At 41.4% G+C, this 23,878-nt stretch overlaps 3 protein-coding genes across 7 annotated transcripts in view; 2 read left to right on the top strand and 1 right to left on the bottom strand.

Moving 5' to 3' along the window:
• The first annotated feature begins 159 nt into the window (after positions 1 to 159).
• Positions 160 to 3,034, top strand: atp6v1e1a (ATPase H+ transporting V1 subunit E1a). Of its 2 annotated transcripts, none has more exons than XM_057052529.1 (9): positions 160 to 403; positions 751 to 816; positions 916 to 1,025; positions 1,304 to 1,340; positions 1,445 to 1,534; positions 1,608 to 1,676; positions 1,796 to 1,890; positions 1,965 to 2,052; positions 2,522 to 3,034. In XM_057052529.1, exons 1-9 carry the CDS (start codon positions 371 to 373, stop codon positions 2,582 to 2,584), a joined length of 651 nt encoding a protein of 216 aa, XP_056908509.1. In that variant the 5' UTR covers positions 160 to 370; the 3' UTR covers positions 2,585 to 3,034. The 2 variants fall into 2 exon arrangements, with proteins under 2 accessions (XP_056908509.1, XP_056908508.1); XM_057052528.1 differs by having other exon boundaries at positions 161 to 403; positions 1,304 to 1,370.
• A 1-nt stretch (position 3,035) lies between these two features.
• Positions 3,036 to 9,048, bottom strand: slc25a18 (solute carrier family 25 member 18). 2 transcript variants are annotated; one of them, XM_057052527.1, is made up of 10 exons: positions 8,893 to 9,048; positions 7,560 to 7,881; positions 7,227 to 7,349; positions 6,255 to 6,310; positions 5,973 to 6,063; positions 5,745 to 5,860; positions 5,428 to 5,608; positions 5,051 to 5,214; positions 4,865 to 4,940; positions 3,036 to 4,786 (listed from the first exon to the last, which is right to left on the bottom strand). In XM_057052527.1, exons 2-10 carry the CDS (start codon positions 7,577 to 7,579, stop codon positions 4,645 to 4,647), a joined length of 969 nt encoding a protein of 322 aa, XP_056908507.1. In that variant the 5' UTR covers positions 7,580 to 7,881; positions 8,893 to 9,048; the 3' UTR covers positions 3,036 to 4,644. The 2 variants fall into 2 exon arrangements, with proteins under 2 accessions (XP_056908507.1, XP_056908506.1); XM_057052526.1 differs by having other exon boundaries at positions 5,428 to 5,611.
• Positions 9,049 to 15,776: 6,728 nt separating this feature from the next.
• Positions 15,777 to 23,878, top strand: part of LOC130536632 (chromatin remodeling regulator CECR2) — a 28,027-nt gene continuing 19,925 nt past the window's right edge. For all 3 annotated transcript variants that reach the window (XM_057052705.1, XM_057052707.1, XM_057052706.1), the window contains exon 1: positions 15,777 to 16,047. In XM_057052705.1, the coding sequence (XP_056908685.1) occupies positions 15,928 to 16,047 (120 nt within the window). In that variant the 5' untranslated portion in view covers positions 15,777 to 15,927. The remainder of the gene's footprint in view (positions 16,048 to 23,878) is intronic.

Consider the following 23,878-nt stretch of genomic DNA (forward strand, 5'->3'; position numbering starts at 1 on the left):
GAAAAATACAAAAACTGAATCGTGTTTTAAAAACTGCGGGAGTTTATAGTATGTGACGTGACTCCCAACTAATATAGACCCCGGTGGGAATTGTAATATGAATACATATTTATATATAGGTTTACATGACTGTAATATACAAATATTTAAAACTGCAATACTGGATCTATACTGCCAAATGAATAAATAGCTCTACTAATTTCGCCAGAATTTCCTCGCAGTTCTGAGTAGACTTATTTTGAAAGTCCTCCCCGGATGTCCTGTCGTATAACTCTACTTTAGATTAATCAACGAAGAAAAGGAAAGTTTTCTCCTCTAACAGTAGTTTGCAAGATCAATTTTAGATATTTTAAAAAAACAAAACATAAACATGGCGCTCACTGATGCGGATGTGCAAAAACAGGTATCGTTAACTTTCTAGTAGTTTTACCAAGTTTATTGTGGTTGAAACCGTTATAACTCGTGTCACCCAAAATAATGTTAACCAGATAAACAAGCTAGCAGTGTCAAGTTGAACCACCATTGGTTGCAATGTAATTTGCTGTGCAGCTAATGATTACCTACCACTGGCTGATGTTTTTATAACGAGATCTCAATGTTGTTGCAACAGTGTGTGCGTTCGCGCGCGCGCGTGCTTAATTGGGCTGTTCATAAAACACAAATGAAAGAAAATAATATTTCATGACAGTATTTAAGAGGTCTGTACTTCTTTTTGAAAAGAATTCTGTCCTGTTATTTTTCTTGTAACAGATCAAGCATATGATGGCCTTCATTGAGCAAGAAGCCAAAGAAAAGGTTGAGGAAATTGAAGCAAAGGTAACTGTTGTGTGCTCACCAGTTTTGTGATTTAGGGCTTCTTCACCCCTGAATTGACTTATGGTTGTTTTGTTGTGTGTCATTTCCTGTTTTTCCCAGGCAGAGGAAGAGTTTAACATTGAGAAGGGACGCCTGGTGCAGACTCAACGTGTCAAAATAATGGAATACTATGAGAAGAAGGAGAAGCAGATCGAACAGCATAAAAAAATGTGAGATGCCTATTGCCAGTATATTAAAGAGGAAGCATTGAGTCAGTCTGCCTGCCTGCCTGCCTGCCTGTTGTTTTTCTCACCCAAGCATCTAAATATTTCAGATTTTATAATCCCAGCACATATAATTTAGGATTTAAAAATATATATATATATATATATATATATATATATATATATAATTTGACTGTAGTGGGGTGGTTGACTAACAGGGGTTCATTTGAATCTTTTCTCCTCTTTTCTCTCTCCACTTTTCTCTTTTCTCTCACTCCACTAAGCCAAATGTCCAACTTGAAGAACCAAGCGCGACTGAAGGTGCTAAAAGTCCGCGATGACATGATCACGGTTAGAGTTGACAGTACAGACTTAAAACTGTATTGGATGTCATTTTCTCCTAAGTCCTGCAATTAATGTCTTAGGATTTGTTGAACGAGGCTCGTAAAAGACTCATAGATATTGCCAAGGACTCAGCACGGTATTCTGAACTGTTGGAGGGCCTTCTTCTTCAGGTAAAGCCTACAACGCAGCTTATTGTCTGGCTCCTTATCAGCTCTGAATGTGGTTGTCTTTTTCACATTTCAGGGGTTCTATCAGCTGCTGGAACCTAAAGTTACTGTTCGCTGTCGACAGCAGGATGTAGACCTTGTTCAGGTGAGGTTGATATGATGATGGTAAATGTTGTCGTTTTTACAATGCTCAAGTAATTACTGCTTAATTATATTGATTTGTTTCTATGAAAGTGGGTCATATTGGGCTATACTGATTAACAGGCTGCCATCAATAAGAACATCCCAGTCTACAGAGAAGCAGTGAAGTGTGACTTAGTTGTCAAGATTGACCTTGGACGGTTTCTTCCAGCAGAAATGTAAGACATATCACAGATCATAATTATTTTTCTGAGTAGGTACATGGCTGATTTTCCACTTTTTGTCACAACAGTGCTGGTGGAGTTGAGTTGTATAATGATAATGTGAAGATAAAAGTATCTAACACTCTGGAGAGCCGGGCAGCACTCATTGCTCATCAGGTAGCGTAACATTTATTTGTAAAATGCATTTTAATGACATGTTTAATGAACTGGATGTAGTTTCCGCTGGATGCCACTAGATTGCAGCAGAGCCCACTGAGTTTTCCAGTGAGGTCACTTGAGGAAATATTAATCATGTATATTAATTTATGATAACTCATTGGGTCCGGTTTAATTGTGAAAAGGTAGATACACAGAATGTAGAAGACTTTTATTATGTGCTAATCCTGAAATATCAGTCAGTTCAGGTAAAAATGTTTTTTTAAAACAAGTTAAACCTGCAGGATCTTCACCATTTTCTCTTTTGTTAAATATTAAACATATTTCTTAACAAAAGATGTGTGAAGGTGGAAATTATTCAGCCAAAGACAGAACATTATTCATTGTTATGTATTTGTTTAACTAGCTTCATGACCTGAAAAGCATGTTTTCCCAGAACATACTCACATCCGATGTTTACATCTTACAGATGATGCCTGAGATCAGAGTAACCTTGTTTGGTGCCAATCCCAACCGCAAGTTTATGGATTGATATTCTATTTCAGGAGAATGGAGCAGAAAGAAATGGAATATCGAATACAGTATGACCTCAGACTGTTGTCATGGTGAACAAGAACCTCTGCATTTAGCTAGCTATCATTAAATGTGAAAAAGACTACATGACTTGATGGCATTCATGCGCTTTTGGTATTTTTTGTTTATCGACGATTAGACAGACTCTACAAGTGCAATTTTATTTCAGTGACTTCTTATTTTACCTCTTTGCAAATATGTAATCCATCCCTTTTAATCTGGGAAGAACATTGCTTTAATGCTTGGTTTAAATTACCAAAGCAACATATTTAAGTCACTAACAGTTACATGTTGACATTTTCTATATGCCTTTATTTTGAGCCACAGTCTGTAACAGGGCAGTATTAACTGTTTAGAATACTCTTAAGAGTTGACCACAACCAAAGAAATAAAAGTGTGTGACAAAGAAGTGACATGGATGAGAGCTCTTTATTTAAAGCTGTCATATTTCGCATTATTTTCACTCTACATTGAGGACAAAAACATAGTAACCTCTTTGCACTAGTATGACAAAATGGGTCTTACATTAAAAATGTAAAAAAAAAAAAAGTGATTAAGTGCTACCCAGCTTCCTTCATGGGTCTGATTGAATTGCCCTCATGATTTCAGCATCACCAAATCCACTGAATTCACCCAAGAGATTTCTGCTTTGCAAACTATCAGCATTAATAAGGCTTTACTTGTGTTATATTGTCATTATTGTATAGTCAACATTCTTCTTTATTTATTTTTTTTAACAAAATATGCAACTATAAAAGCAGGCCGAGGCTTCCAATAGGGTTTTTTAACATGACAACAGCCCTGCAGTCTTAACTGGTGGCTTGTAGGCAGGAAGTGAGCTGTGTGTTAGGGTAAATTGTACGCTAAACTGGGATTAAAGCATTACCTTTAGATTAGCATATGACCTTAGAGTGCCTGGCAGGCAACACTTCCCAATCCAATGGATTTTTTTTCAGATGTTTTCAATGTCCTCTTCAAGACATATACATCACAATCGTCACCATTATAAGTCACATCTGAAATAGTTCTTGCATTTAAAACATCTACTACAATCAGCTTTGCTGATGAACAATGATGTACGGTTTTCTACCATGAACATCTTAACAGCCACAAAAAAGAACAAAATTACTCTTATTTCTTATTTAACACATCCCACAATCACAACTCACATTTTTGCTTTTCATCCATTCAGATTTCTATAATAGAATTCTGAAGTATTTATGGGGGGATTGATGGTCAAATCAAATCCAGCCAGCCGAATTCCAACAGCCTTCTGACAGAATTAACTGGTAAAAAATGTACAGGCCCGGCTGTTTGCACCATTAGAAAAAGTATTGTAGCTATAGGAACCCGTTTTTAGGGGATCGAGTTTGTGTTTAGGTCCTGCCCCAACAAAAATAGTGGCCCACATTGATGACATTTTCAAATGCCCCTGAAGAAGCCCCTGAAGAAGTTATAACATACAAAAAAAAATCACAGGATCCTTTGTTTTTCAGTTGTTGATACTAGATTTTTTTTTTTTTCTCTTTACAATATTTCCTCCTGAGGTCTCCTCAGACAAAGTCGTATAAATGTGTTACTATGACAACCTGGCGTAAAAAACCCAGACATTAACTGCTGGGAATGAAGTATGCGTGTGTATTGACGAATCCTTTGTCACAACTGGGGGCAGCAATGAAATCCTCACTGAATTTGGTTATTTTTAAACTGCATCAATAGAAGAAAAAAGAATTAGAAAATGCTGTATAAATGGGTCAACCTGAACTGGTGTCAAGACTGATTTTGGGGCCCTGACAAAAGCTGCAACCTTTGAAAAATTTTCACCTACCGAGACAAACATGATTAGTGTGAAACAATTTGTTCCACATTTTAGTAAATACAACCTCTTTATTTGTCAGACCATTCCTTTTCCTTTGATTAGTGGCCGTGTTCTCCTGTTCCTTCACTCGTCTTTCACTACATAGAAAAGCGGCAGATAGTTTGTGTGGAGGAGCCATTACCACAAAAATCCCAGTGGTGCTATTCCAGCAATCCCAGCACTGCTTCCCCTACCCCTAGGAAGTAGACCCCCTGTGCAATTCCAAAAAGAGGTGCAATAACCAGTGCACGACATGTTGCTCCCTTCAGGAATGCCGATGGGCCCTCCCGCATCATGATGCGCCTGCAAAGCACCAACTGTTAGAAAAAGCCTTCATGCTTTGACATTATAAAGCGGCAAGTGATTAACTCAAACACATACCGTGTACAATCAATAATTCCTTTGTACGTGTCTTCTCCTTCACCCTTTTGCAAAGTCTGCAAACGTGTCTTTATCACTATAGGGGGGCGATGTAAAATTGTCCATCACAACAGTGATATATTCAACTTGTTTTATAAAATTGCACTGCATAAAGCGACATTTTTTATTTATTTTATTTTTACCCACCATCCAATGGGGTTACAGCCACAGCTGCCACTGATCCGGCAACGCAGCCTGACATGAACGACTGCCACAAAGGTGCCCGGGCCTGAACGTTACCCCCTCCTTCTTGTCCCAGTGCATTTAGATTGGCGAACAGTGGGAAGTAGATCATCGAAAATGGGACATCCCTGGAAAATATAATTTAAAAATGGTTAAACAGTAAATGCAGTGGGAGAGCAGTGTGATAAAGTGACATGACCCTGTTTAACTGTAGCAACAGCTAGACATCGCTGCAGGAGGGAATTGATCAGTGCAGAGTGACACGTGTCTGGAAATACAATGGAGTTATGCAAGTAGTTCCATTTTGTGTATGTGGAGGGGGGTAGATGTTAATGTCTGACCTCATTAAGGTGGCTCCTGCTCCCCTGTAGAGGCCTGCCAGTCCATGTGTCTTCAACAGCTCCATTGTGATGCCCATAGCTGAAGGTCTAGTTGAGGGAGACGGTCTGGAGGGTGGAGGAGCTGCCAATGATGGAGCTGGACCAGCACTGGCCTGAGCTGGAGTCGGAACAGGTCTCTGGGCTACTGATAGTCAAAGACAGAGAATAAACATGAAGGCTAATGTTCATTACGTCATCCTTAGAGTTGCTGTACAACCAGCAGAATGTTGATACTCACATGATTTTTAGAAAACAAAAGGATTTAGCAAACAACTCACTGAGCCTTCCAGCATCTTGCAGCTGGATCTTAAGCATCTCCATGGGTGTGGTGACCACCACCTGACAGGTACCTGCTCCACACCCTGCCAGCACCTCCCCCCACAGTGGCAAATATCTGTAAGAGCAGTAGAGTGTCAGGATCAAGTGCACAGTATCAGCCAAAACTACTCATATCAGCAGATGTTTCAGAGAAGCTACAGTTAAGAGTGATGATGGGGTCAACGTACCCATCCTTAGAGAGCATCTGTCTGAAGACGTCATTAGCAGCCAGCTTAATGGCTTTTTCTGGCGTGACAAGAGTGAGGTTTACTGCTGCACCTGGAAACACACAAACAAGTTGAGGTGCCCAAATAGAACCAGGTCAGCTTATTGCTCTCTAGTACAGGCTAATAGTAGATGACTGAGACTGAAAAGATCGAGGATTCACAGTAGAAAAAAACAGCGTGGGAGCCAGGATTAGGTACACTCAATGTGTTGTTTATCACAGGGATTAGAAATGGAAAAACTACCTCTGTAGCATCCGAAATAACCCTCTGTGTGCACCGTCTTAGCCAAGCAATCCAGCCTTGAAATAAAACAAATAAACACAACTTTCATCACAAGAGCATTTCTGAGGAGCTGAAATTATGTGCTGAAATTACAGCTGGATAGAGAACAGTGTTGCTGGAGAAACGCAGGAACCATTCAGTATTTTTTTTCCATTCCAAAAAGAAAAGAAATGGAATAAGGACATGAGGAGAGTCAGGTATGAAGGTGATTTTTTCCATATGAATCACAGTGGAAAAACATAGTCTTTAACCTATAATCAAATGTGTCATTTTTTCCCCTTTAGTCTCCTTTATCTATGTGTGCATTTTCAAAGAATCATTGTACGATGTGTATGGAAAAGACATCAAATCCAGGCTCAGTGTCGGTTGCCACGGCAGTCCATCAACACAGGCATGCACTGTGTACAATCATTGCACATAGTATGCTTTTTGTGTGTGATTTCTGGACAAACTAACTAAAACATTGTGGGAGAGAGTGAATGTTGCTCCACCCTCTGTGCTTCAGTGGAAAAGTACTCTACAAGTCTGCTCACATTATGATTTTGTTTTCTTTTTAACTCAAACCAGAGTTACCTGATGATAACTGTTATTCAACTTTTTAATGGTTGAACAATGGGTAACAGATTCATAGATGGTTAATAGATTCTAGCATATTTTGTGTATACGCCATTTGTAATTATATATTTTCAAATGTCAAGAGATGTCCCACTAGCTGCTGCCACTACACATACACACACACACACACACACACACACACACACACACACACACACACACGCACACACACACACACACACACACACACACACACACACACACACACACACACACACACACACACACACACACAAATGTACATGTAATAACACATAATTTTATGTGGCATTAGTGACACAATCAGGTTAAATCAGGACAGGAGAGCCCTGTACTCACATTCCCTTGTAGATTTGAACGCCCTGCTGGTTCTGAAGGCGGGTCTTGGCCAAGTCAATAGGAAAGACACATGTAACACCAACCAGGCCTGCCACACCCCCATTAATCAGCTTAGCAGGGAGGCTGCAGATGGGATCAACATGGAGATGTACACGGTCACACATGCAAGCACAGAGCCATGTAAACATAGGCATGCAAATGACGCATCCAACCAAAGATACAAATGATGCTGATACACACACACGGGCATGTGCACATAGAGAGAAAAAAACAAATAACACAGCTTTCATTCCCACATAGTGAAAATGCTTTGATTTGAAGATAGATACACACCTAACCTTCTTCTCTGCCATACTTGCGTTTGGGCACCAGGCCCACTTCTCCTCTTCTCCTTCGCCAAGTCCTGCTCCTCTTCTCTTGCCTCCTCTTGCCTATAACACCTCTCCTCCTGATCAGTTGTCGCCCTCCCTCCCTGGTGATTCCTTTAATGTGGTCACACTGGCCCAACTCTCTCTTATTGTCCTTTTTTCTTGCATGGGTAGACGCCCTTTTTTTTGTGCTGTGGCCAAAACCACGACTTTCAGACGTATGTCTCCTGGACCAGTTTTCTACTTTACTTTAGTCTGCAGCAAAACCCACTGCTTGGAAGGTCCAACTGGAAAGAAAACATATGGAGAGAATTTTCACAATCCCTACAATAAGACCACTCGGTAGACTCCTGTTTTCAGGATTTATGAGGTTTGTCTGTCCCATACATATTTGTCAAATACATATTTGTTAAGACGTTATAAGATGTTCTGAAGTCCCTTAAAAACTTCGCATCAACTATGAGCTTCTAATGTTCAGTCATTCATAAATGTGAACAGCAACATATCTCAGGACTACCACACTGAGACAGAACATCTTGAGTCCCTCTAATCTGCCAGCCTAAAGGGATAACTGCAGTTCAGCTAGCAGAACTGGAAATTAGGGGCTTACCTGATTCTCTTTCCCAGCATTTGCACTTGCATTTACAAAGCGCTGAACAATTTGAATGGAAGTTGGAGAATTTGTTTGACAGGGTTCTTGTATTTCTTTCTACTTTTTTGTCGTTCCTGGATATACTGGACTATTGTGTGTGGTTGCACGTTTTAATGAAACCTTATCTCCTCATTTCAGTTACTTTCCAAAACTCATTTTCGGTCGTATTTATGTGATTTCTTCATTCTTGTCTTCCCCCTTTAATCCACTCCTTGATTAAGTTCTTTCCTAATCTCTATGTCTCTATTTTTACCACTGTGTATGTGATAATTACCTGTTTGAAGCCCAAGAATTTTATCTCAATTCAAGTTTAAAAGTATAACTGTTGGATATATTTAGTCTCTTTAATGTGTTCTTTTCTGTTGCTGTGTCCTAGTCGCATTCTACACATGCCTTTTCCTGAGCCTCTTTCTGTGAAACTCTCTTTCAGCTCTGCTTCATTTACACACAGGGGGTGACCCTGCCAAAACACAGACAAGGGTGCCTCACCCCAAGCCACCCTCTAGCTCCCAGTCCCCTATTTCCCTTAAAAATCCCCATGACACCCCTGCTCGCACGGTCCAAACTCCACAAGACAACTTTTAAACCACACTTCCTTTTCTTCCATCATATTTAATACAGAACCGATCAAAATGAAGGCTCCTACCTCTGCCGGCGCATCCCACAGACAGGATCAAGCTGTCCACTCTCCTTTCACTTCAACAATGTGTGCAGGAATGGTAGTCAGGCGAGAGCGATCTGAGAGAGCCAGACTCCACTCAGGGGCCGTTGCACAAACACCAGCATTGTCCTGCAGCTCAAGTCCCTCCCTCTTGTGGTGATTCCCTGTTTGACACAGCCCCGGCAACACAGATCTGCACTAACGCAACTTGACATAAACTCACGCCTGTAGAGCCGCACACCTAAAGGTGCACCGAACTCTCTCATTAGATGTGCTTTTGAAATAATATATGCCCAACAAGGCCAGTATTGAATAGGGTCACCTCTCGTGTGCTCTCTGTTCAGCTGTCTGGCTATTACATAATACTGCTGAGCACAATGTATTTCACATATGTTCACGGACTGATAATTAAGGTATAAGTCATGTATGCATTAAGTTATTGTAAATTATGCTCAGAAAGAAAGTTAGCAGAAGGTTGTTACATAAGAGCGTTAACTCAGACTATTGGCTGTAACTATACATGAATATTGACTCACATATTGATACCTTGCAAAGGAAAAAAAACAATATATTTGATCGCTTGATCGTAAATCTCTTAGAAATATTTTTAGGTTGACATTTACAGCACGTGGTCATGTTTGTATTGATGACAGCTGTCAATAAATAACATATGGTACAGGTATTTCTCCTTCAGCACTAACCATCTGTATTGTTCTGTACAGGCCAGAGGACTCATAATCTAGCGTGTTGTGTCAAAACTATTTGAAATTTGGATTTTTCAAACAGCAGATTTTCAGTCAGTATAATTGTAATTTTATTATTACAGTTTTAATCAAATAATATGTATTGGGGTTTTTATTCATCATGCTTTTCTACTTGACATAATCAGGTAATATGTTTCCAAAGGTCAAAGTGCAAGTTGTGCCATTTTTTTTAAGCAGTCTTGTTAATATTGACATTTTCATCTGTGCATCCAATTGCTTTTGGTTTAAACACATCTATATTCATCTGTGTGATCATTTTAAGCAGATTATTGGTCCTTGATCTCATCTAAAATCTATTAAACTTCTTATCTAAAACAGCCTGTAAAAATGTGTGGTTAACACTTCTGTCAGAAATTGGTTGTAGAGAGAAGGATCATATCAGAAGGGGTACATGGTGTTGTACTGGAATTTTGTATCTTGTATCCATTCTGTAATTTAAAGAAAACAGCTGTGACTATTGCTGTGAAAGACAGTGGTAAGGATAAGCAAAATATATTATTATGGGTTATTATGAAATGAAAAATTATTATCTCTTATTATATCTTTAAAATGTATGGAGTGCACGGTGCAATTTTTACCTTTCATGAAGCCACATTTTTCCTCACATACTGAAAATATATTCTACGAATGGACTGAATTGTTTGGTTACATCTCTGACTTCTCATACGTGAACCATCACCTTATCGTGATGGAGGAGTTTGCGTACCCTAATGAGCGTGGGAGCTATGCTGTCTGGAGCAATTTGCCCCTGGTAGGGTCTCCCAAGGCAGATTGGTCCAAGGTGAAGGGTCAGACAAAGAATGGTTCAGAAGACCCATCACGCGTTCCCGGCTTGGAGGTTTACCAGGCCCCACCCTGGAGCCAGGCCGATTGGTGGCCAGGCCTACGTCCATGGGGCCCGGCCGGGCCCAGCCCGAACCGGCTACGTGGACACTCCCATCCCCAGTGGACCCACCACTTGCAGGAGGAGCATGAAGAGTCCGGTGCAGTGTAGATTCGGCGGGGCAGGGGCCTTGGTGGTCCGATCCTAGCGCTACCGACTAGATATGGTCAGCCTCACCTCTACACATAGCGTCAGCTCGGGAACCCAAGTCCTTGAGGGGGGTTGGACACTCTTCTACACTGGAGTTGCTCAGATGGGCTGGGGTGGGCTTTTTGCTTGCCCCTAGACTCTCTAGTTTGACGTCGGGGTTCTCGCCGTCAAGCGAAAGGGTCGCTTTCCTGCGCATTCGGGTCGGGGAACGGGTTCTGACTGTTGTTTGTGCTTATGCACCAAACAATAGTTCAGAGTACCTGCCTTTTTTGGAGGACCTAGAATGGACGCTGGACCGTGTCCCGACTGGGGACTCCATCGTTCTGCTGGTAGACTTTAACGCTCATGTTGGTAACGACAGCGTGACCTGGAAAGGCATGATTGGGAGGAACGGTCTGCCCGAGCAGAACCAGAGTGGTATGCAGTTAATGGACTTCTGTGCTAGTCGCAGTTTGGCCATAACTAACACCGTGTTTAAGCATAAGGTTGTTCATCGGTGCTCTTGGCACCATGACGGCCTGGGCCATAGGTCAATGATTGACTTCATAGTTGTGTCAGCTGATCTGCGGCCATATGTTTTGGACACTCAGGTGAAGAGAGGAGCAGAGCTGTCAACTGATCACTACCTGGTGGTGAGTTGGATTAGGTGGGGAAGGGGGGTCCACCACGCGGACCTGGCAGACCCAAACGCTTAGTGAGGGAACGCTTGGTGGAGGAAGCCGTCAGGCTGGTCTTCAACTCCCACCTCCGACAGAGCTTTGATCACGTTCCATGGGCGGTAGGGGACATTGAGTCTGAATGGGCCACACCGCCATTGTCAAGGCAGCTGTCACGAGTTGTGGCTGCAAGGCCGCTGGTGCTGGTCGTACCCGATGGTGGACACCAGAGGGGAGGGGAGCCATCAGGCTGAAGAAAGAGGCCTACAGGTCAAGGCTGGTCTGTGGGTCTCCGGAAGCAGCTGACCGGTACAGGTTGGCTAAGCAGGCTGCAGCCGAGACGGTCGCATAGGCAAAAACCCGGGCGTAGGAGGAGTTCGGTGAGGCTGTGGAGGAAGACTCTGACAAAGATTCTGGCAAACTGTACGGCGCCTTAGGGGCGGCAGGCAGCAACTTGCTCCCACTGTGCTAGGTCTGCGTGGGGAGCTGCTGACGTCTCCTGGGGCAATTATCCAGCGGTGGAAGGAATACTTCCGGGAGCTCCTCAATCCTACCAACACGTATCCACAAGGAGGAACAGAGTCGGGAGACCAGGAGGTGGACCGTCCAATTTCCGGAGCGGAAGTTGCCAAGGTACTGAAACAGCTGCCTGGCGGCGGAGTTTCGGGAGTGGATGAGATCTTCCCAGGGTATCTTAAGACTCTGGATGTTGTAGGGCTGTCCTGGTTGACATGCCTCTGCAACATTGCGTGGACATCGGAGGAAGACTGGGGTGGTGGTCCCGATTTTTACGAGTGGGGACCAGAGGGTGTGTTCCAACTATAGGGGGATCACACTCCTCAGCCTCCCTGGGAAAGTCTATGCCAGGGTGCTGGAAAAGAGGATTAGATCGATAGTCGAAACCTCTGATCGAGGAGGAACAATGCGGGTTTGGCCCTGGTTGTGGAACCACGGATCAGCTCTTTACCCTTGCTGGGGTGCTTGAGGGGAGTTGGGAGTTTGCCCAACCAGTCCACATGTGCTATGTGGACTTGGAAAAGGCCTATGACCGGGTCCCCAGGAGCATCCTATTGGGGGTGCTCCGGGAATATCGGGTGGAGGGTCCCTTGATAAGGGCCATCCAGTCCCTGTACCAAAGGAGCAAGAGCTTGGTCTGGATAACCGGTTGTAAGTCGGACTTGTCCCCAGTGAGGGTTGGACTCCGCCAGGGCTGCCCTTTGTCACTGGTTTTAACTTTTATGGACAGAATTTCTAGGCGCAGCCAGGGAGTGGAGGGTGTCGAGTTCGGTGGGTGGAAGATCTTGTCGCTGCTTTTTGTGGATGACGTGGTTCTTCTTGCACCATCGAACAAGGGCTTCCAACAGATGCTGGGGTGGTTCGCGACCGAGTGTGAAGCGGCAGGGATGTGGATCAGCACCTCCCAGTCAGAGGCCATGGTCTTCGCTCGGAAAAAGGTAGAGTGCTTTCTCTGGGACGGGGGGGGAGGGGGGGGGGGCGGGAGGAGTTCAAGTATCTTGGGATCTTGTTCACGAGGGAGGGTAGGATGGAACGGGAGATTGACAGGCGGATCAGAGCGGCGTCAACATTGGGTGATGACCGAAAGGACGAGATCACAGATACAAGCGGCCGAAATGAGTTTCCTCTGCAGGGTGGCCAGGCTCAACCTTAGTGATCGGGTGAGAAGCTCGGACATCCGGGAGGAGCCCGGAATAGAACCACTGCTTCTCCACATCAAGAGGAGTCAGCTGGGGTGGCTTGGGCATCTGGCCAGGATGCCTTGTGGACGCCTCCCTTTAGAGGTGTTCTGGACATGTCCCACCAGGAGGAGACCTCGTGGCTGGCCCAGGACTAGGTGGAGGGATTACATCTCTTGCCTGGCTTGGGAGCGGCTGGGGGTCCCCCTGGAGGAGCTGATGAAAGTGGCTGGGGAGAGGGCTGTCTGGGCATCCCTCCTGAAGCTGCTGCCCCTGAGACCTGGATCCAGATAAGCGGGAGAAAACGAACAAGACATCTCTGACTTGCCACTTGAATGTGACTTTATCAACAACTATGAGAGTTGAACTATAAGAGTCACTGATGACAAGACGTTTGTAATAAATCATTATCAATTTCCTAAAATCTTTCTGCTGCAATATGCTAATACTTAGTATGCTAAAAATTACAGTGTGTGTGGTCTATATGGGCACGCTTACTATGACAGATGAAGGTGAAATGCATTTAATTTATTTTGAAGATTTGGGCTCTCTGAAACAATCACTTTTTTTGACACCATCAGCAACAAAAAGCACATGTACCATTGGTTGGTGAGTTTTTTGCCAGTTGCAATTATTAGTCCATTTCACACAGAAACCACATACTTCAATCTATTTATTTTCTGCAAATTCTTGATCAGATTGTCATGGGCACTGGAGTGTATCTTTGCACGAACACTCCCTGATCCAACCTACACACACAGATCCAACCTTCACACACAGACACACATTCTCAAATCAGCATAATTCATTTGCATGTCTTTGGTCTGTGCCAGGAGACACAGAGAGAATATGCAAACCCAGTATAAATGCCCTGAGTCTGGAATTAAACACAGAATTGTTCTTGCTCTGAGGCATTTGTACTAAAATTTTAGTTGACTGTTTTGGTTAAAAAACAACTCAAAAGCAAACAAAAAAGCCCATTCCAAATAGATTTAACTAAAAGTGAGTTTTCTTAACTACATTGCATAAAGATGTACTGTAGTTCAGAGACATCTGTCTTTCATGCTATAGTTACTCCAGCAGTTTCTTTATATTTTAGTTTCAGTAATTGGAAGAGCATTGCAATTTTTCATCTTCTATATTTCCTTGACATCATGCAGATTTGCTGTTGTTTCCTCTAAACTAGAATTGAAAAACTAAAATTAAATCTTAGCACAGGGCATGATAGATATACCATATGTAAAACCTTTCAACAAAGTACCCAAATAGCTCTGATTTATATAAAAGTTATATAAATTCCAAAAAAAAGATATAGTATAAATAAATCCGTTATAAATCTAGATTTATAACAAACATGGCAAGTGAAGGTATCTATCAACCCTTTGCTAACTAAACTGCTTGCATTGATTTAAATACAATACAATAACAATTGCAGAAATAGGCACCATTTTGCTATGCAATGAGGGAGCAAAAAGAGTAATATGTTATATAAAAAATGTTCTTTAGTTCCAAATTACTTTCCATTCACTGACTTGATTCAATTTGAATTAAATCAATATTCAGTTTGTTTTATGTCTCAGAATGAAAACCTTCTGGATTTTCAGTTTCATGGCAACGCAGTCCTACTGGGGGTGAATCTTCTCAAAAAGTTCATTGTCACTCAAACAAAAAGACAGTAACATTTCGCCATCTCTGGTACGATGACAGCTGTTGACATTGATTTGCTTCTGTTTGGAACAATGATGAAGTTGTATTATAAATTTGTGTGCTGTGTTCTATTTATAAAATGTGCATGTTGCTGATTCAGAAGCTTGGAAGACAAAATGAATGCACCTAAGAGTCCCTGAAAGGTTCTATTCATGTTATATTAATACCTGTTTTCCTCAATTACTGAAGTGAATAATTCATGTAAATTAATGTGGCGTGTAATGCTGATATTGAAAATCATACTACTACTACTACTACTACTACTACTACTACTACTACTACTACTACTACTACTACTACTACTACTACTAATAATAATAATAATAATAATAATAATAATAATAATAAGAGAATAATGAGAATAATATAGTTTTAAGGTAGTTGACACATACATTTCTATTTTTCATTGAATAGCATGCGCTTTTAAAATAGTACGATAGGGGGAGGCCCTGTGCCGTGAAATAACTAAAAGTTCGACCGCGGAGTTGTTTATATGATTTAAATTGAAATGATAGCGAGCTTAATTGATAACAATTCTTTGGAATATCAGTACGTTTTGGGTGTTGTAAAGTTGTTGTTTTTAAAAAAATGAAATTCAAAGCGCGAAAGGTGAAAGGAAAATCAGCAAACTTATAAAAGTATACTTTTGATTAATTTTTAAATCATGCAACCAAACACTAATTTATACATAGATGTCAATAATAGGATACCTCTTCAAATTTTATATACAATTCTTGACGGACTTATGTACGCATTCCCTTTAAATGGCGACTGCACCATCTATCCAAAGGGGTGGTCTTAATTAGAAAGTTAAACATTGTTATCTAATAGACAAATCGAACGACGAATGAGTTTCAGAAATATGTAGAAGGCATTATGTTGACCAAATTGGCATTATCTGACAGCTAATACGAACATATACTTAAATATATTGTTTTATTTTGAGTTCATCCCCCTCCTGCCCTCATGTGGTGGTGTCACCCTTCCCATCTGTTCAGCTCGGGTGAGACTCTGATTGAAACAGATTGTAGCAATGGCATCAGTCCGGAGAGGACAGTAGCGGCAACTTTTGTCGAGATTGTAATGTTACGGCGACATTATAACCCGCTTAAATACCTACTTTCTAATGTAAGAATTAAAGGTTACACACTTTCTCAAGTTCGAAAATGTCCCAGGGATGTACAGTTTCTGTGGAAGAGATCCAGTCTTGGTGGGAAGTCCCCGCCATAGCCCACTTCTGTTCGCTATTCAGGACAGCTTTCAACCTGCCAGACTTTGAAATAGAGGTAAATAAGAATTCTGGTTGCTTGTAGTAACTTTCAATGAACTTGATCAAATGAATGAAAAGTTGTTTGTGTCAGCTTTTTTGTCTCTGTGGTCCACGAGTCATTTTGTAAAAGTAGATTTCTGTGTAACCAGCTTAGCACTGCTCTCCGAACTTGTTCGCTAACGTTACTAACACAATCCTATTAGGGGGCGAGCTAGCCAGCGTTTTAGCTAAAAGCTAGCTACAGTTGCTAATTTTTGAGCTTTCAAGTTGTTAATTGTCACGAGAGACGTCAGCTGAATAAAAGGCTTGAGGTCCGGTTTTATGGTCCCGTGTCAACACTTAACGCCGCATGTTGCACTATTTATACGGCTGCGGAGACTTTCGTCGGTTTGTTGCAAAACAAGCACGCGCCAGACGTTTGTTTTTATTTGTACAAGCTCGTGTTTATGTCGCGAGCGTTCTTAATTTATAGGCTTTATAACAATATTGTGTCGTCATCTTTGGCAATATGTTACAAAACACCCACAAAACTTTATTGAAGGACAAGTTTTTATGTTTTATTGTAGTCGCACCACTTTGAAATGAGCTAAATGAGCTTCATCATCAGAAAAAGTGGCATACTTCCTTGTTTTGTTTCATAATTCTGAAACCATGTGTAGATACGTATGCTATCTTGTTTCCAATAATGGTTTCTGCAGTCTGAAGTTAAGTTCATGGCGTGAGGTTCCACTTTTATTGTCTTGCAGTTATAAGCCATCTGGCTTGGGTAGCCACGGGGACGCAGATGCTCTTCAGGCATTGTTTGCTCACCAAATTAGCGTATTTTGTTGCTGTAACCGATTATTTAACCACTTTTCGGCACGTTTATCTTACGTCTACACTATTTCCCTGACCGATCTCGTATATATCTCATAACAGACGTATTTTATCAATCAAGGGTTATATTATTAACTTTATCGTTGTCTTTATTACATTCTCTTCATTCAAAATGTTGATCCGACGCCTTTTTCCCCACGTATTCCCTTTGCAAGGATTAAAGACGCTGCTGTAGATCGTGAAATGACTGCACTTAAAAGGAATCGGTAGGGTCAACATTACGCATCAACAGTCTCCATCACTCATTCATCCCCACCCCCTTCGCTGGTGAAACACACGTAGGCTTCGCTTTGTTATTAAAAGAGGTGCAGGCCAGATGGAGGATCGTGTTGCGCCCAGTTTACATGCTGCTGCTCCTGTGTTTGCATTAATGCCTCTGATCGTCTCATGTGCTTAATCGACTCTGAGAGTAATCAAAAGCTATAGAACTTTTCAGATATTCTTCATATTGTCACCAAATGCCAGTGATATTTATTTCATAGCCACATCGCTGCAGTTCACCCCCTCATATGGACTAATGAGAAATATTGAGATTGATGGAGTAGTCATGCATAGACATCTCAAAGACACACATTAAAGATGGTAACTTCTCTGGTCTTTGCAATTTTTGGCAGCTGCTATAGTTTATTTGAGACTAGTGTAAGTACTGAATCTAATTGTGACTTAAGGTTTTTTAATTAAGTCGGTAAAAAGTCAAGGTGTCATATGTTGAAAGAATCTGTTTTAAATTGTTATGTAGCAAATTGCATATAATATTTAGACTCGTTTTTGGTCTGTAGAACAACAATTGGCTATAGCAGAAAGGACATTATGTTACATTTTAGCAACAAGTGTGTCCATAGTGTGTGCAGTGCACATGGGTCTACTTTTACAATAGTGCGCACTGTGCCATATGGTGCAAATGGTGGCTTCTTGGTGTGAGAATGCCCTAAAATGTGACTGGCTCTATACATTCTACATCAGAGACACTGGAACAAGTCTATACTTTGCTCAAGTTGGCAATAATATATACTTTCCAGTATAGAGTACTCCATTACTACTGTACTTTTTGTTGGTTTGTGGTTTTTCCAAACCTAAATGCTCATAATTTATGGCTCTCCGGGAGTCAAAAAGGTCTTTCTTTATAGTGTGAATATTTGGATCCTTGTGCTTTCTCTCTAATGACTTTATGCTGTTGGTATAAAGGAAACGACCTGTTTATTTTACTTCATGTTACATAGCAGTAACAAGACAAACTGGTCTGGGCAGTGTCACTGTTGTCACTTTGGCCATATTGCTGTATTTTCTTTTGCTCAAGTCATTGTATCTTTTCCCACTTTTCCCACTAATAATGTAATTAATATCCAAACTCTCATATCCCATTAATTTTATCTCTTGTCTGATTATTTGTCAATGGTTCAATAATAGATTCATATGGGAAACACAGGCTTGAGTATTTAAGTACCAGGGGCAGGAAATGTGTTTCACTGGTCCTGACGGGGAGATGGAGTGTTTTTCCTGTCTACGATCCTTATGCTAACATTTTGTGATAAAGCATCATTCTTACCTACAGCCATGTGTTGGTTGTATTAATGTCATTTGTGTCACATGTTCTCTACATAGGAGATGGCTGTGTTTCATTCAGCTAACAACTGAACAGTTGTCTGTGGATGTTCGGTGATACATAAATATTGTCACCGAAAAACATTTTTTTAACACAACAATGAGCAGTACCCTGTACAAATGTAAGTTACAGTAGTGTCCCCCCCACATTGTTGTATGGCTGATACCTGGTGCAAGGGTCACGCTTCATTTCTATGCTATGAGAAATGATGCTTGCAGTCCCACATGTTGCTGTTTCTGCAATGAATTGTGCTTCATGTTCATTGCATCAACAGACTGTACCAATTGGTACTGTACTGTCGCAAATGAGCATTAACTGACATTAGCTGACTTTTTTGAGAAGATTTTGGGTTTTTCAGACATGTCAAACTCAGTCCTCGAGGGCCACGATCCTGCCGGGTTTTCTATCGCACTGAATGCATTTTCAGCCTGGTAGGACAGAAAACCCGGCAGGATCGTGGCCCTCGAGGACTGAGTTTTTACACATGTGCGAGTCTAAACCTTTATTTCATATAAGAGTCAAGTTTCCTCTTCACCCACACAGTCACCATCAAAACTCAGGTAGGGTGTAATTGATGCTCAGTATGAAGGTGCCCAAAGTGTGCCAAGAACACCCCCCCCAATTGTGTACACCTAATTGTGACCCTACTATCTGAATGTGGCAGCTGAAATCAACACTCTTCATACCAGGGAATGTTGTTTCAAACTACTATTGTCTAATTCTGGTGAGCCTGTGTCAATTGTAGCCTGACTTTCCTGTTCTTGACAGTAGTGGAACCTGGTGTGGTCTTCTGCTGCTGTAGCCCATCTTGTCCATGGTTGGACGTGTTGTGCATTCAGAAATGATATTCTGCATTCTTTGGTTGTAACAAGTGTTTTTTTGAGTTACTGTCGCCTTTCTACCATCTCAAACCAGTCTGCCCCTTTTCCTCTGACCTCTCATATCAACAGGCCACTTTCAACCAAACAACCACTGCTCACTGAACATTTTGTCCTTTTCAAACCATTTCCTGTAAACCATAAAGATGTGTGTGAAAATCCCAGTAGACCAAGGGTTTCTGATATATTCAGACAAGCCCGCCTTGGAGCAACAACCATGCTATGTTCAAAGTCACTAAAATCCCCTTTATTCCCCCATTCTGATGCTCAGTTTGAACCTTAGCAAGTTGTCTACCACATCTACATGCCTGAATACATTGATTTCTGGCCATATATTTGGCTAATTAGTTATGAATATTAACACTGCATCAATTTTAGTGTACTTTATAAAGTGATCAGTTAGTGTATATAACCATCTGGTAGAAATTCTGCTTTAGTTTTGCTATTGTGGAAATACAATAGATGGTATTGATAATACTTTATCTCATCAGCTGTTAGATAACATTGCAAATGATCTCTTTCTCGACATATATTTAGCCTTTATTTTTTCTAGCCCTGTCTGGTTATGTCAGCCAAATAATAAAACTGGCAAATGTTTGCAGAGTTGCTTGCTGTATTACTGTGATAAAACCACGTTAGCATTGTCAGTAAAACCTGACACTAGTCCTACATTAGTGTCAGTGACATCTTTGCACCTCTTCATTTCTGTTTCAGTGCCCCAAAGCCCCTCCCCTTAACTGTAAAAAGATTAATCATGTTTGTGACGAAAGTCACCTCTTAGTGACCCATTCTGAGCCATGACAAACCATGCCAACTTGTCTATGCGAGCCAATGTTCCGCAACCCTGCTTCATCTACATCAGTGTCACTAAACAAAGACTATGTGACCAAGTTCCCCAAGCTCAGTCCTTATTACCACCACTTGTCCCATAACCCCATTACCCACAGCAGATATTCTACCCCATCCCCTACCCCTGTCCCTGAGCCCCTGGCATCACCATGACTAAACCCCAGATGGTGCTTCTTTCTTTCTCTTCCCCCTGGAGGGTGGTGGCCTTTTGCACCGACTGGGTGCTAGCCGCTAGTCCTCTTTTTTTTTTTTTCTGGGGGGGGTCCGAAAGGCCCCTTCGTGATTATGAAAGAAGATTTAGCCCTATTAAATCAGTTAAATACGAGGGAGCAGGTTGTCTGTGAACACATCCTTGTTTCTGTTGTCTAGAAAGCAAATGGATTAGCAGAATAGGATCAGGGCTTAAGTTTGGATGCACCGCGGTCAAACTTTACCCGCACACTGTTGCAGATTTCTGGTTTTCATTGGTTAATAGTGCAGGTTCCAGCTGGCTAATTTGTTGCCAAAACCTTTTTTAATCCCATGAACTAAAGAGGATTTTTGTAAAAAAAAAAAAAAGACAAAATACTACTTGAATTTTAAAAAAAATAATAAAGAAAAATTTTTGTTTTATCTCTTGGAGAAGTAACAGCTAGAACCATGAAGACATATTTGTTGTGCTCATAAAAAAAGGACAAGATTCCACTATATTGTCAGCAAAAGAAAAATGTGCACACAAACCACAAGTCACAGCACAAAATTACTGCATATCTAGGATGAGATATGATTGTAGTAGCAACATCAAACTGCACAGTAGAGAATAGACCCACAATCCTGTTTACCTAGTCCTCACAGAGTTAAATGTTGTATTTTCTCTTTAGTTTGGGGTAAAAGGCAGTTAAGCATAATTAGCTTAATTGGACAATATTTACTTTAAAATTATAGGAGGTTAACAAGCATGCTTTGAGAATGCAAAAAAAGGAAAACGTGACGCAGTCTCCTTCCAGAGCAGCACAGGGTCACCCTCCCTCCTACTGAGACATATTCAGCTCAGCCCTTCTAACAGCTTCAAAGACACAACCTATGACACCCACCTCCTCCGATCACACCATGCATAAAGAGAGATCAACAAACTTTTAGTGTTACTGCTGCTTCCATGTTATGTAAAGAGAAGCTTTGTAAGGCTCTCTCCCCTCCCCCAGTTGTGATTGACAAGTGAGAGCAAGAGTACAGGCATCAGATGGTTTCAGGGAGTGTAGGGGAGGTAGAAGGACACATATACCATGGTTTGTTTCAGTCCGTGCCATTGTTGCATCTCCACATGGTTCCTTTGCTCTGTCTGCAGTCTGGGGCAATATCTCCCCACCACTGTTTTGCAGATAATGAAGCTGAGATGACAAGAACAAATGATTAATACTAATTCATCCTACTGGTTAATGTGTTGATTTCAGTCTTTGTGAAATCTGTTTGCTTTTTCATACATGTGTGTCTCTGTGATGAGCGATATAATTCTGAGCCATCACAAGGCTTTACGCATAAAAGGTGTGGACCTGTTTAGGTTTATACTAGTGAAGACGGGAAAAATCTGGATGTTGTCAAGACCAACATCTCACTGTACCCTTTTTTCTTTACCTTCACCCTATCATAGGGCAATACATCACTTGCCTGTGCAATGAAATTCCACCTGACCACATCCTTAAGAAAATCCCTTCATACTTTAGTCATCTAGAGGAATTGATTTTGAAATACAACCTGAAATTGTTCATCCTTTTCATGAACAAATGGTACATCACCGTGGGTGTGGACTCATCATACTGTCACTCTGGCAGCAGCTCAAAGGTTATTTTGCTCTCCTCCAATGATCATATGAGTGGTACATCCTGAGGATGTGAGGGCGTTTTCCTGTGGTGTTACGGCTGCGTGTGCATGTTTGTCATGTGGCAGGAGGTGGTTACGAGTAGGAGGAGGGTGTTGTCAGATGATGGCTCCTAGAGGAGCCATGTGTGAGATGAAAGTGGGAGAGCAGTGGGGGAGGAAGAAATAAAGGGCGACGTAAAGGAGAGGAAGATAGAAGCCTTTACACAACAAACAGTGCTCCCTTCCCCCTCTAGATAGTTGTTCTCCAAATGTTGACGATATAGACCCCGGAGGAGCTGTTAATGGCAGAGCAGTGTAGAAAGTGTTGAGTGTGAGCGGAGCCGGGGAGCCTAACCTCCTGATACCACAATCTCCACGGATAAGCACAGTCTGAGAACTGCTGAAAGAAATGCTATTCTGCTTACCACCATCCACGCCCTTTCTCTCTCACCTACAAGCCAGTGTTGGTCATGCATGTTATCACTGTAATTGTTCCTCTCCAGATATAAACATACAGCTAAGACCACAGGGACACAATCAAGCTTAGGAGGGCATCATAGAAAAGTAGTATGTTAATAACATGTTACTTTTAGTACTGGAACAGCCTACATGCCAGATTGTTCACTTTCAGTGTATTGCCTTATTTTATTTAGTACTGTAATTTCTGGCCTACAGAGCGCACCTGATTAAAAGCCGCATAATCTAATTTTAGAAAGAAAATCAATTTTGTACTTATACAAGCCGCACCGGATTTTAAGTCGCAGGTATCCCACGTAGTAATATGAAAAATTAGATCGAAAACATTCAGTACTGGTATGTGTTTTTATTACCGTAAGAGACGAGTCACTGACGAGTGACAGACAGGAAAGAAACAACAGCCACTCTTTTCACTTGTATGTTTATACAGAGACCTTAAATCCAATTTTCATCACGTCAGGAGTTTTTGACTTTTCTTTTAATTTAATCCGCTTAGCAACATAAATATATTGTAGCAGTAAATGCTTTTTTTTCTAACGGTGTCTGTAATGCAGCTAACTTGAAATATACGTTTGTATCAGCTACACACAAATTACGTTGTTTATGCTTTTTTACTCAAACAATGAACAATCTAAAACTCCCCGATGGCCCACCTCTAAAATCTTCTATTTTCATCGTGGTGGCGATTGCTTTTGCCTTCAGTCTGATTTGTACAGCAGAAACACTGTGGCCGCCTACTCTCTGTGTGTTGACCCAGTCTTCCAGAACGTTTTCAAGCTCGGGCCACCTGCGATGTTTACGTCTAAAAGCTTTTGTCATCTTTTTGCTTTGGATCAGGTCTTCAGGCGGGTGTCTCCACCTTCTCGCCATTGATTACCATAATGTATGCCAAGATTACGTGCACCAGCTCGATTTCCTTCTTCAACCACCAGAGTGATCGCTTTTAACTTAAAAGCTGCATCATATGCTTTTCTTCTAGTATTTTCCATGTTGATGAGGGTTAGTAAAAATGACTGATTCACAATAGTTGTGATAGTGCGCCACGAAAAAAACATAAATAAGCCGCACCGTAGAATAAGCCGCAGTGTTTAAAGTGTAGAAAAAAATAGCGGCTTATAGTCCGGAAATTACGGTAATTATTGTATCCCCTGTTATTATATCTGGTGTATGTGCACAAGTGTTGCTTCTGGATTTGCATGTCGATATCACCAAGCAAAGACAACTGGAACAAGTCATCTGTGCTGCCTGGTGTGACTTCCCTGACACACTTCCCCGAAATACCTCCCCACAGGGTTACAACACTCTACACAACCAGAAGCTTCATGAAC

The sequence above is a fragment of the Takifugu flavidus genome, chromosome 13 (genome assembly GCF_003711565.1).
Source record: "Takifugu flavidus isolate HTHZ2018 chromosome 13, ASM371156v2, whole genome shotgun sequence".
Lineage (NCBI taxonomy): Eukaryota > Metazoa > Chordata > Actinopteri > Tetraodontiformes > Tetraodontidae > Takifugu > Takifugu flavidus.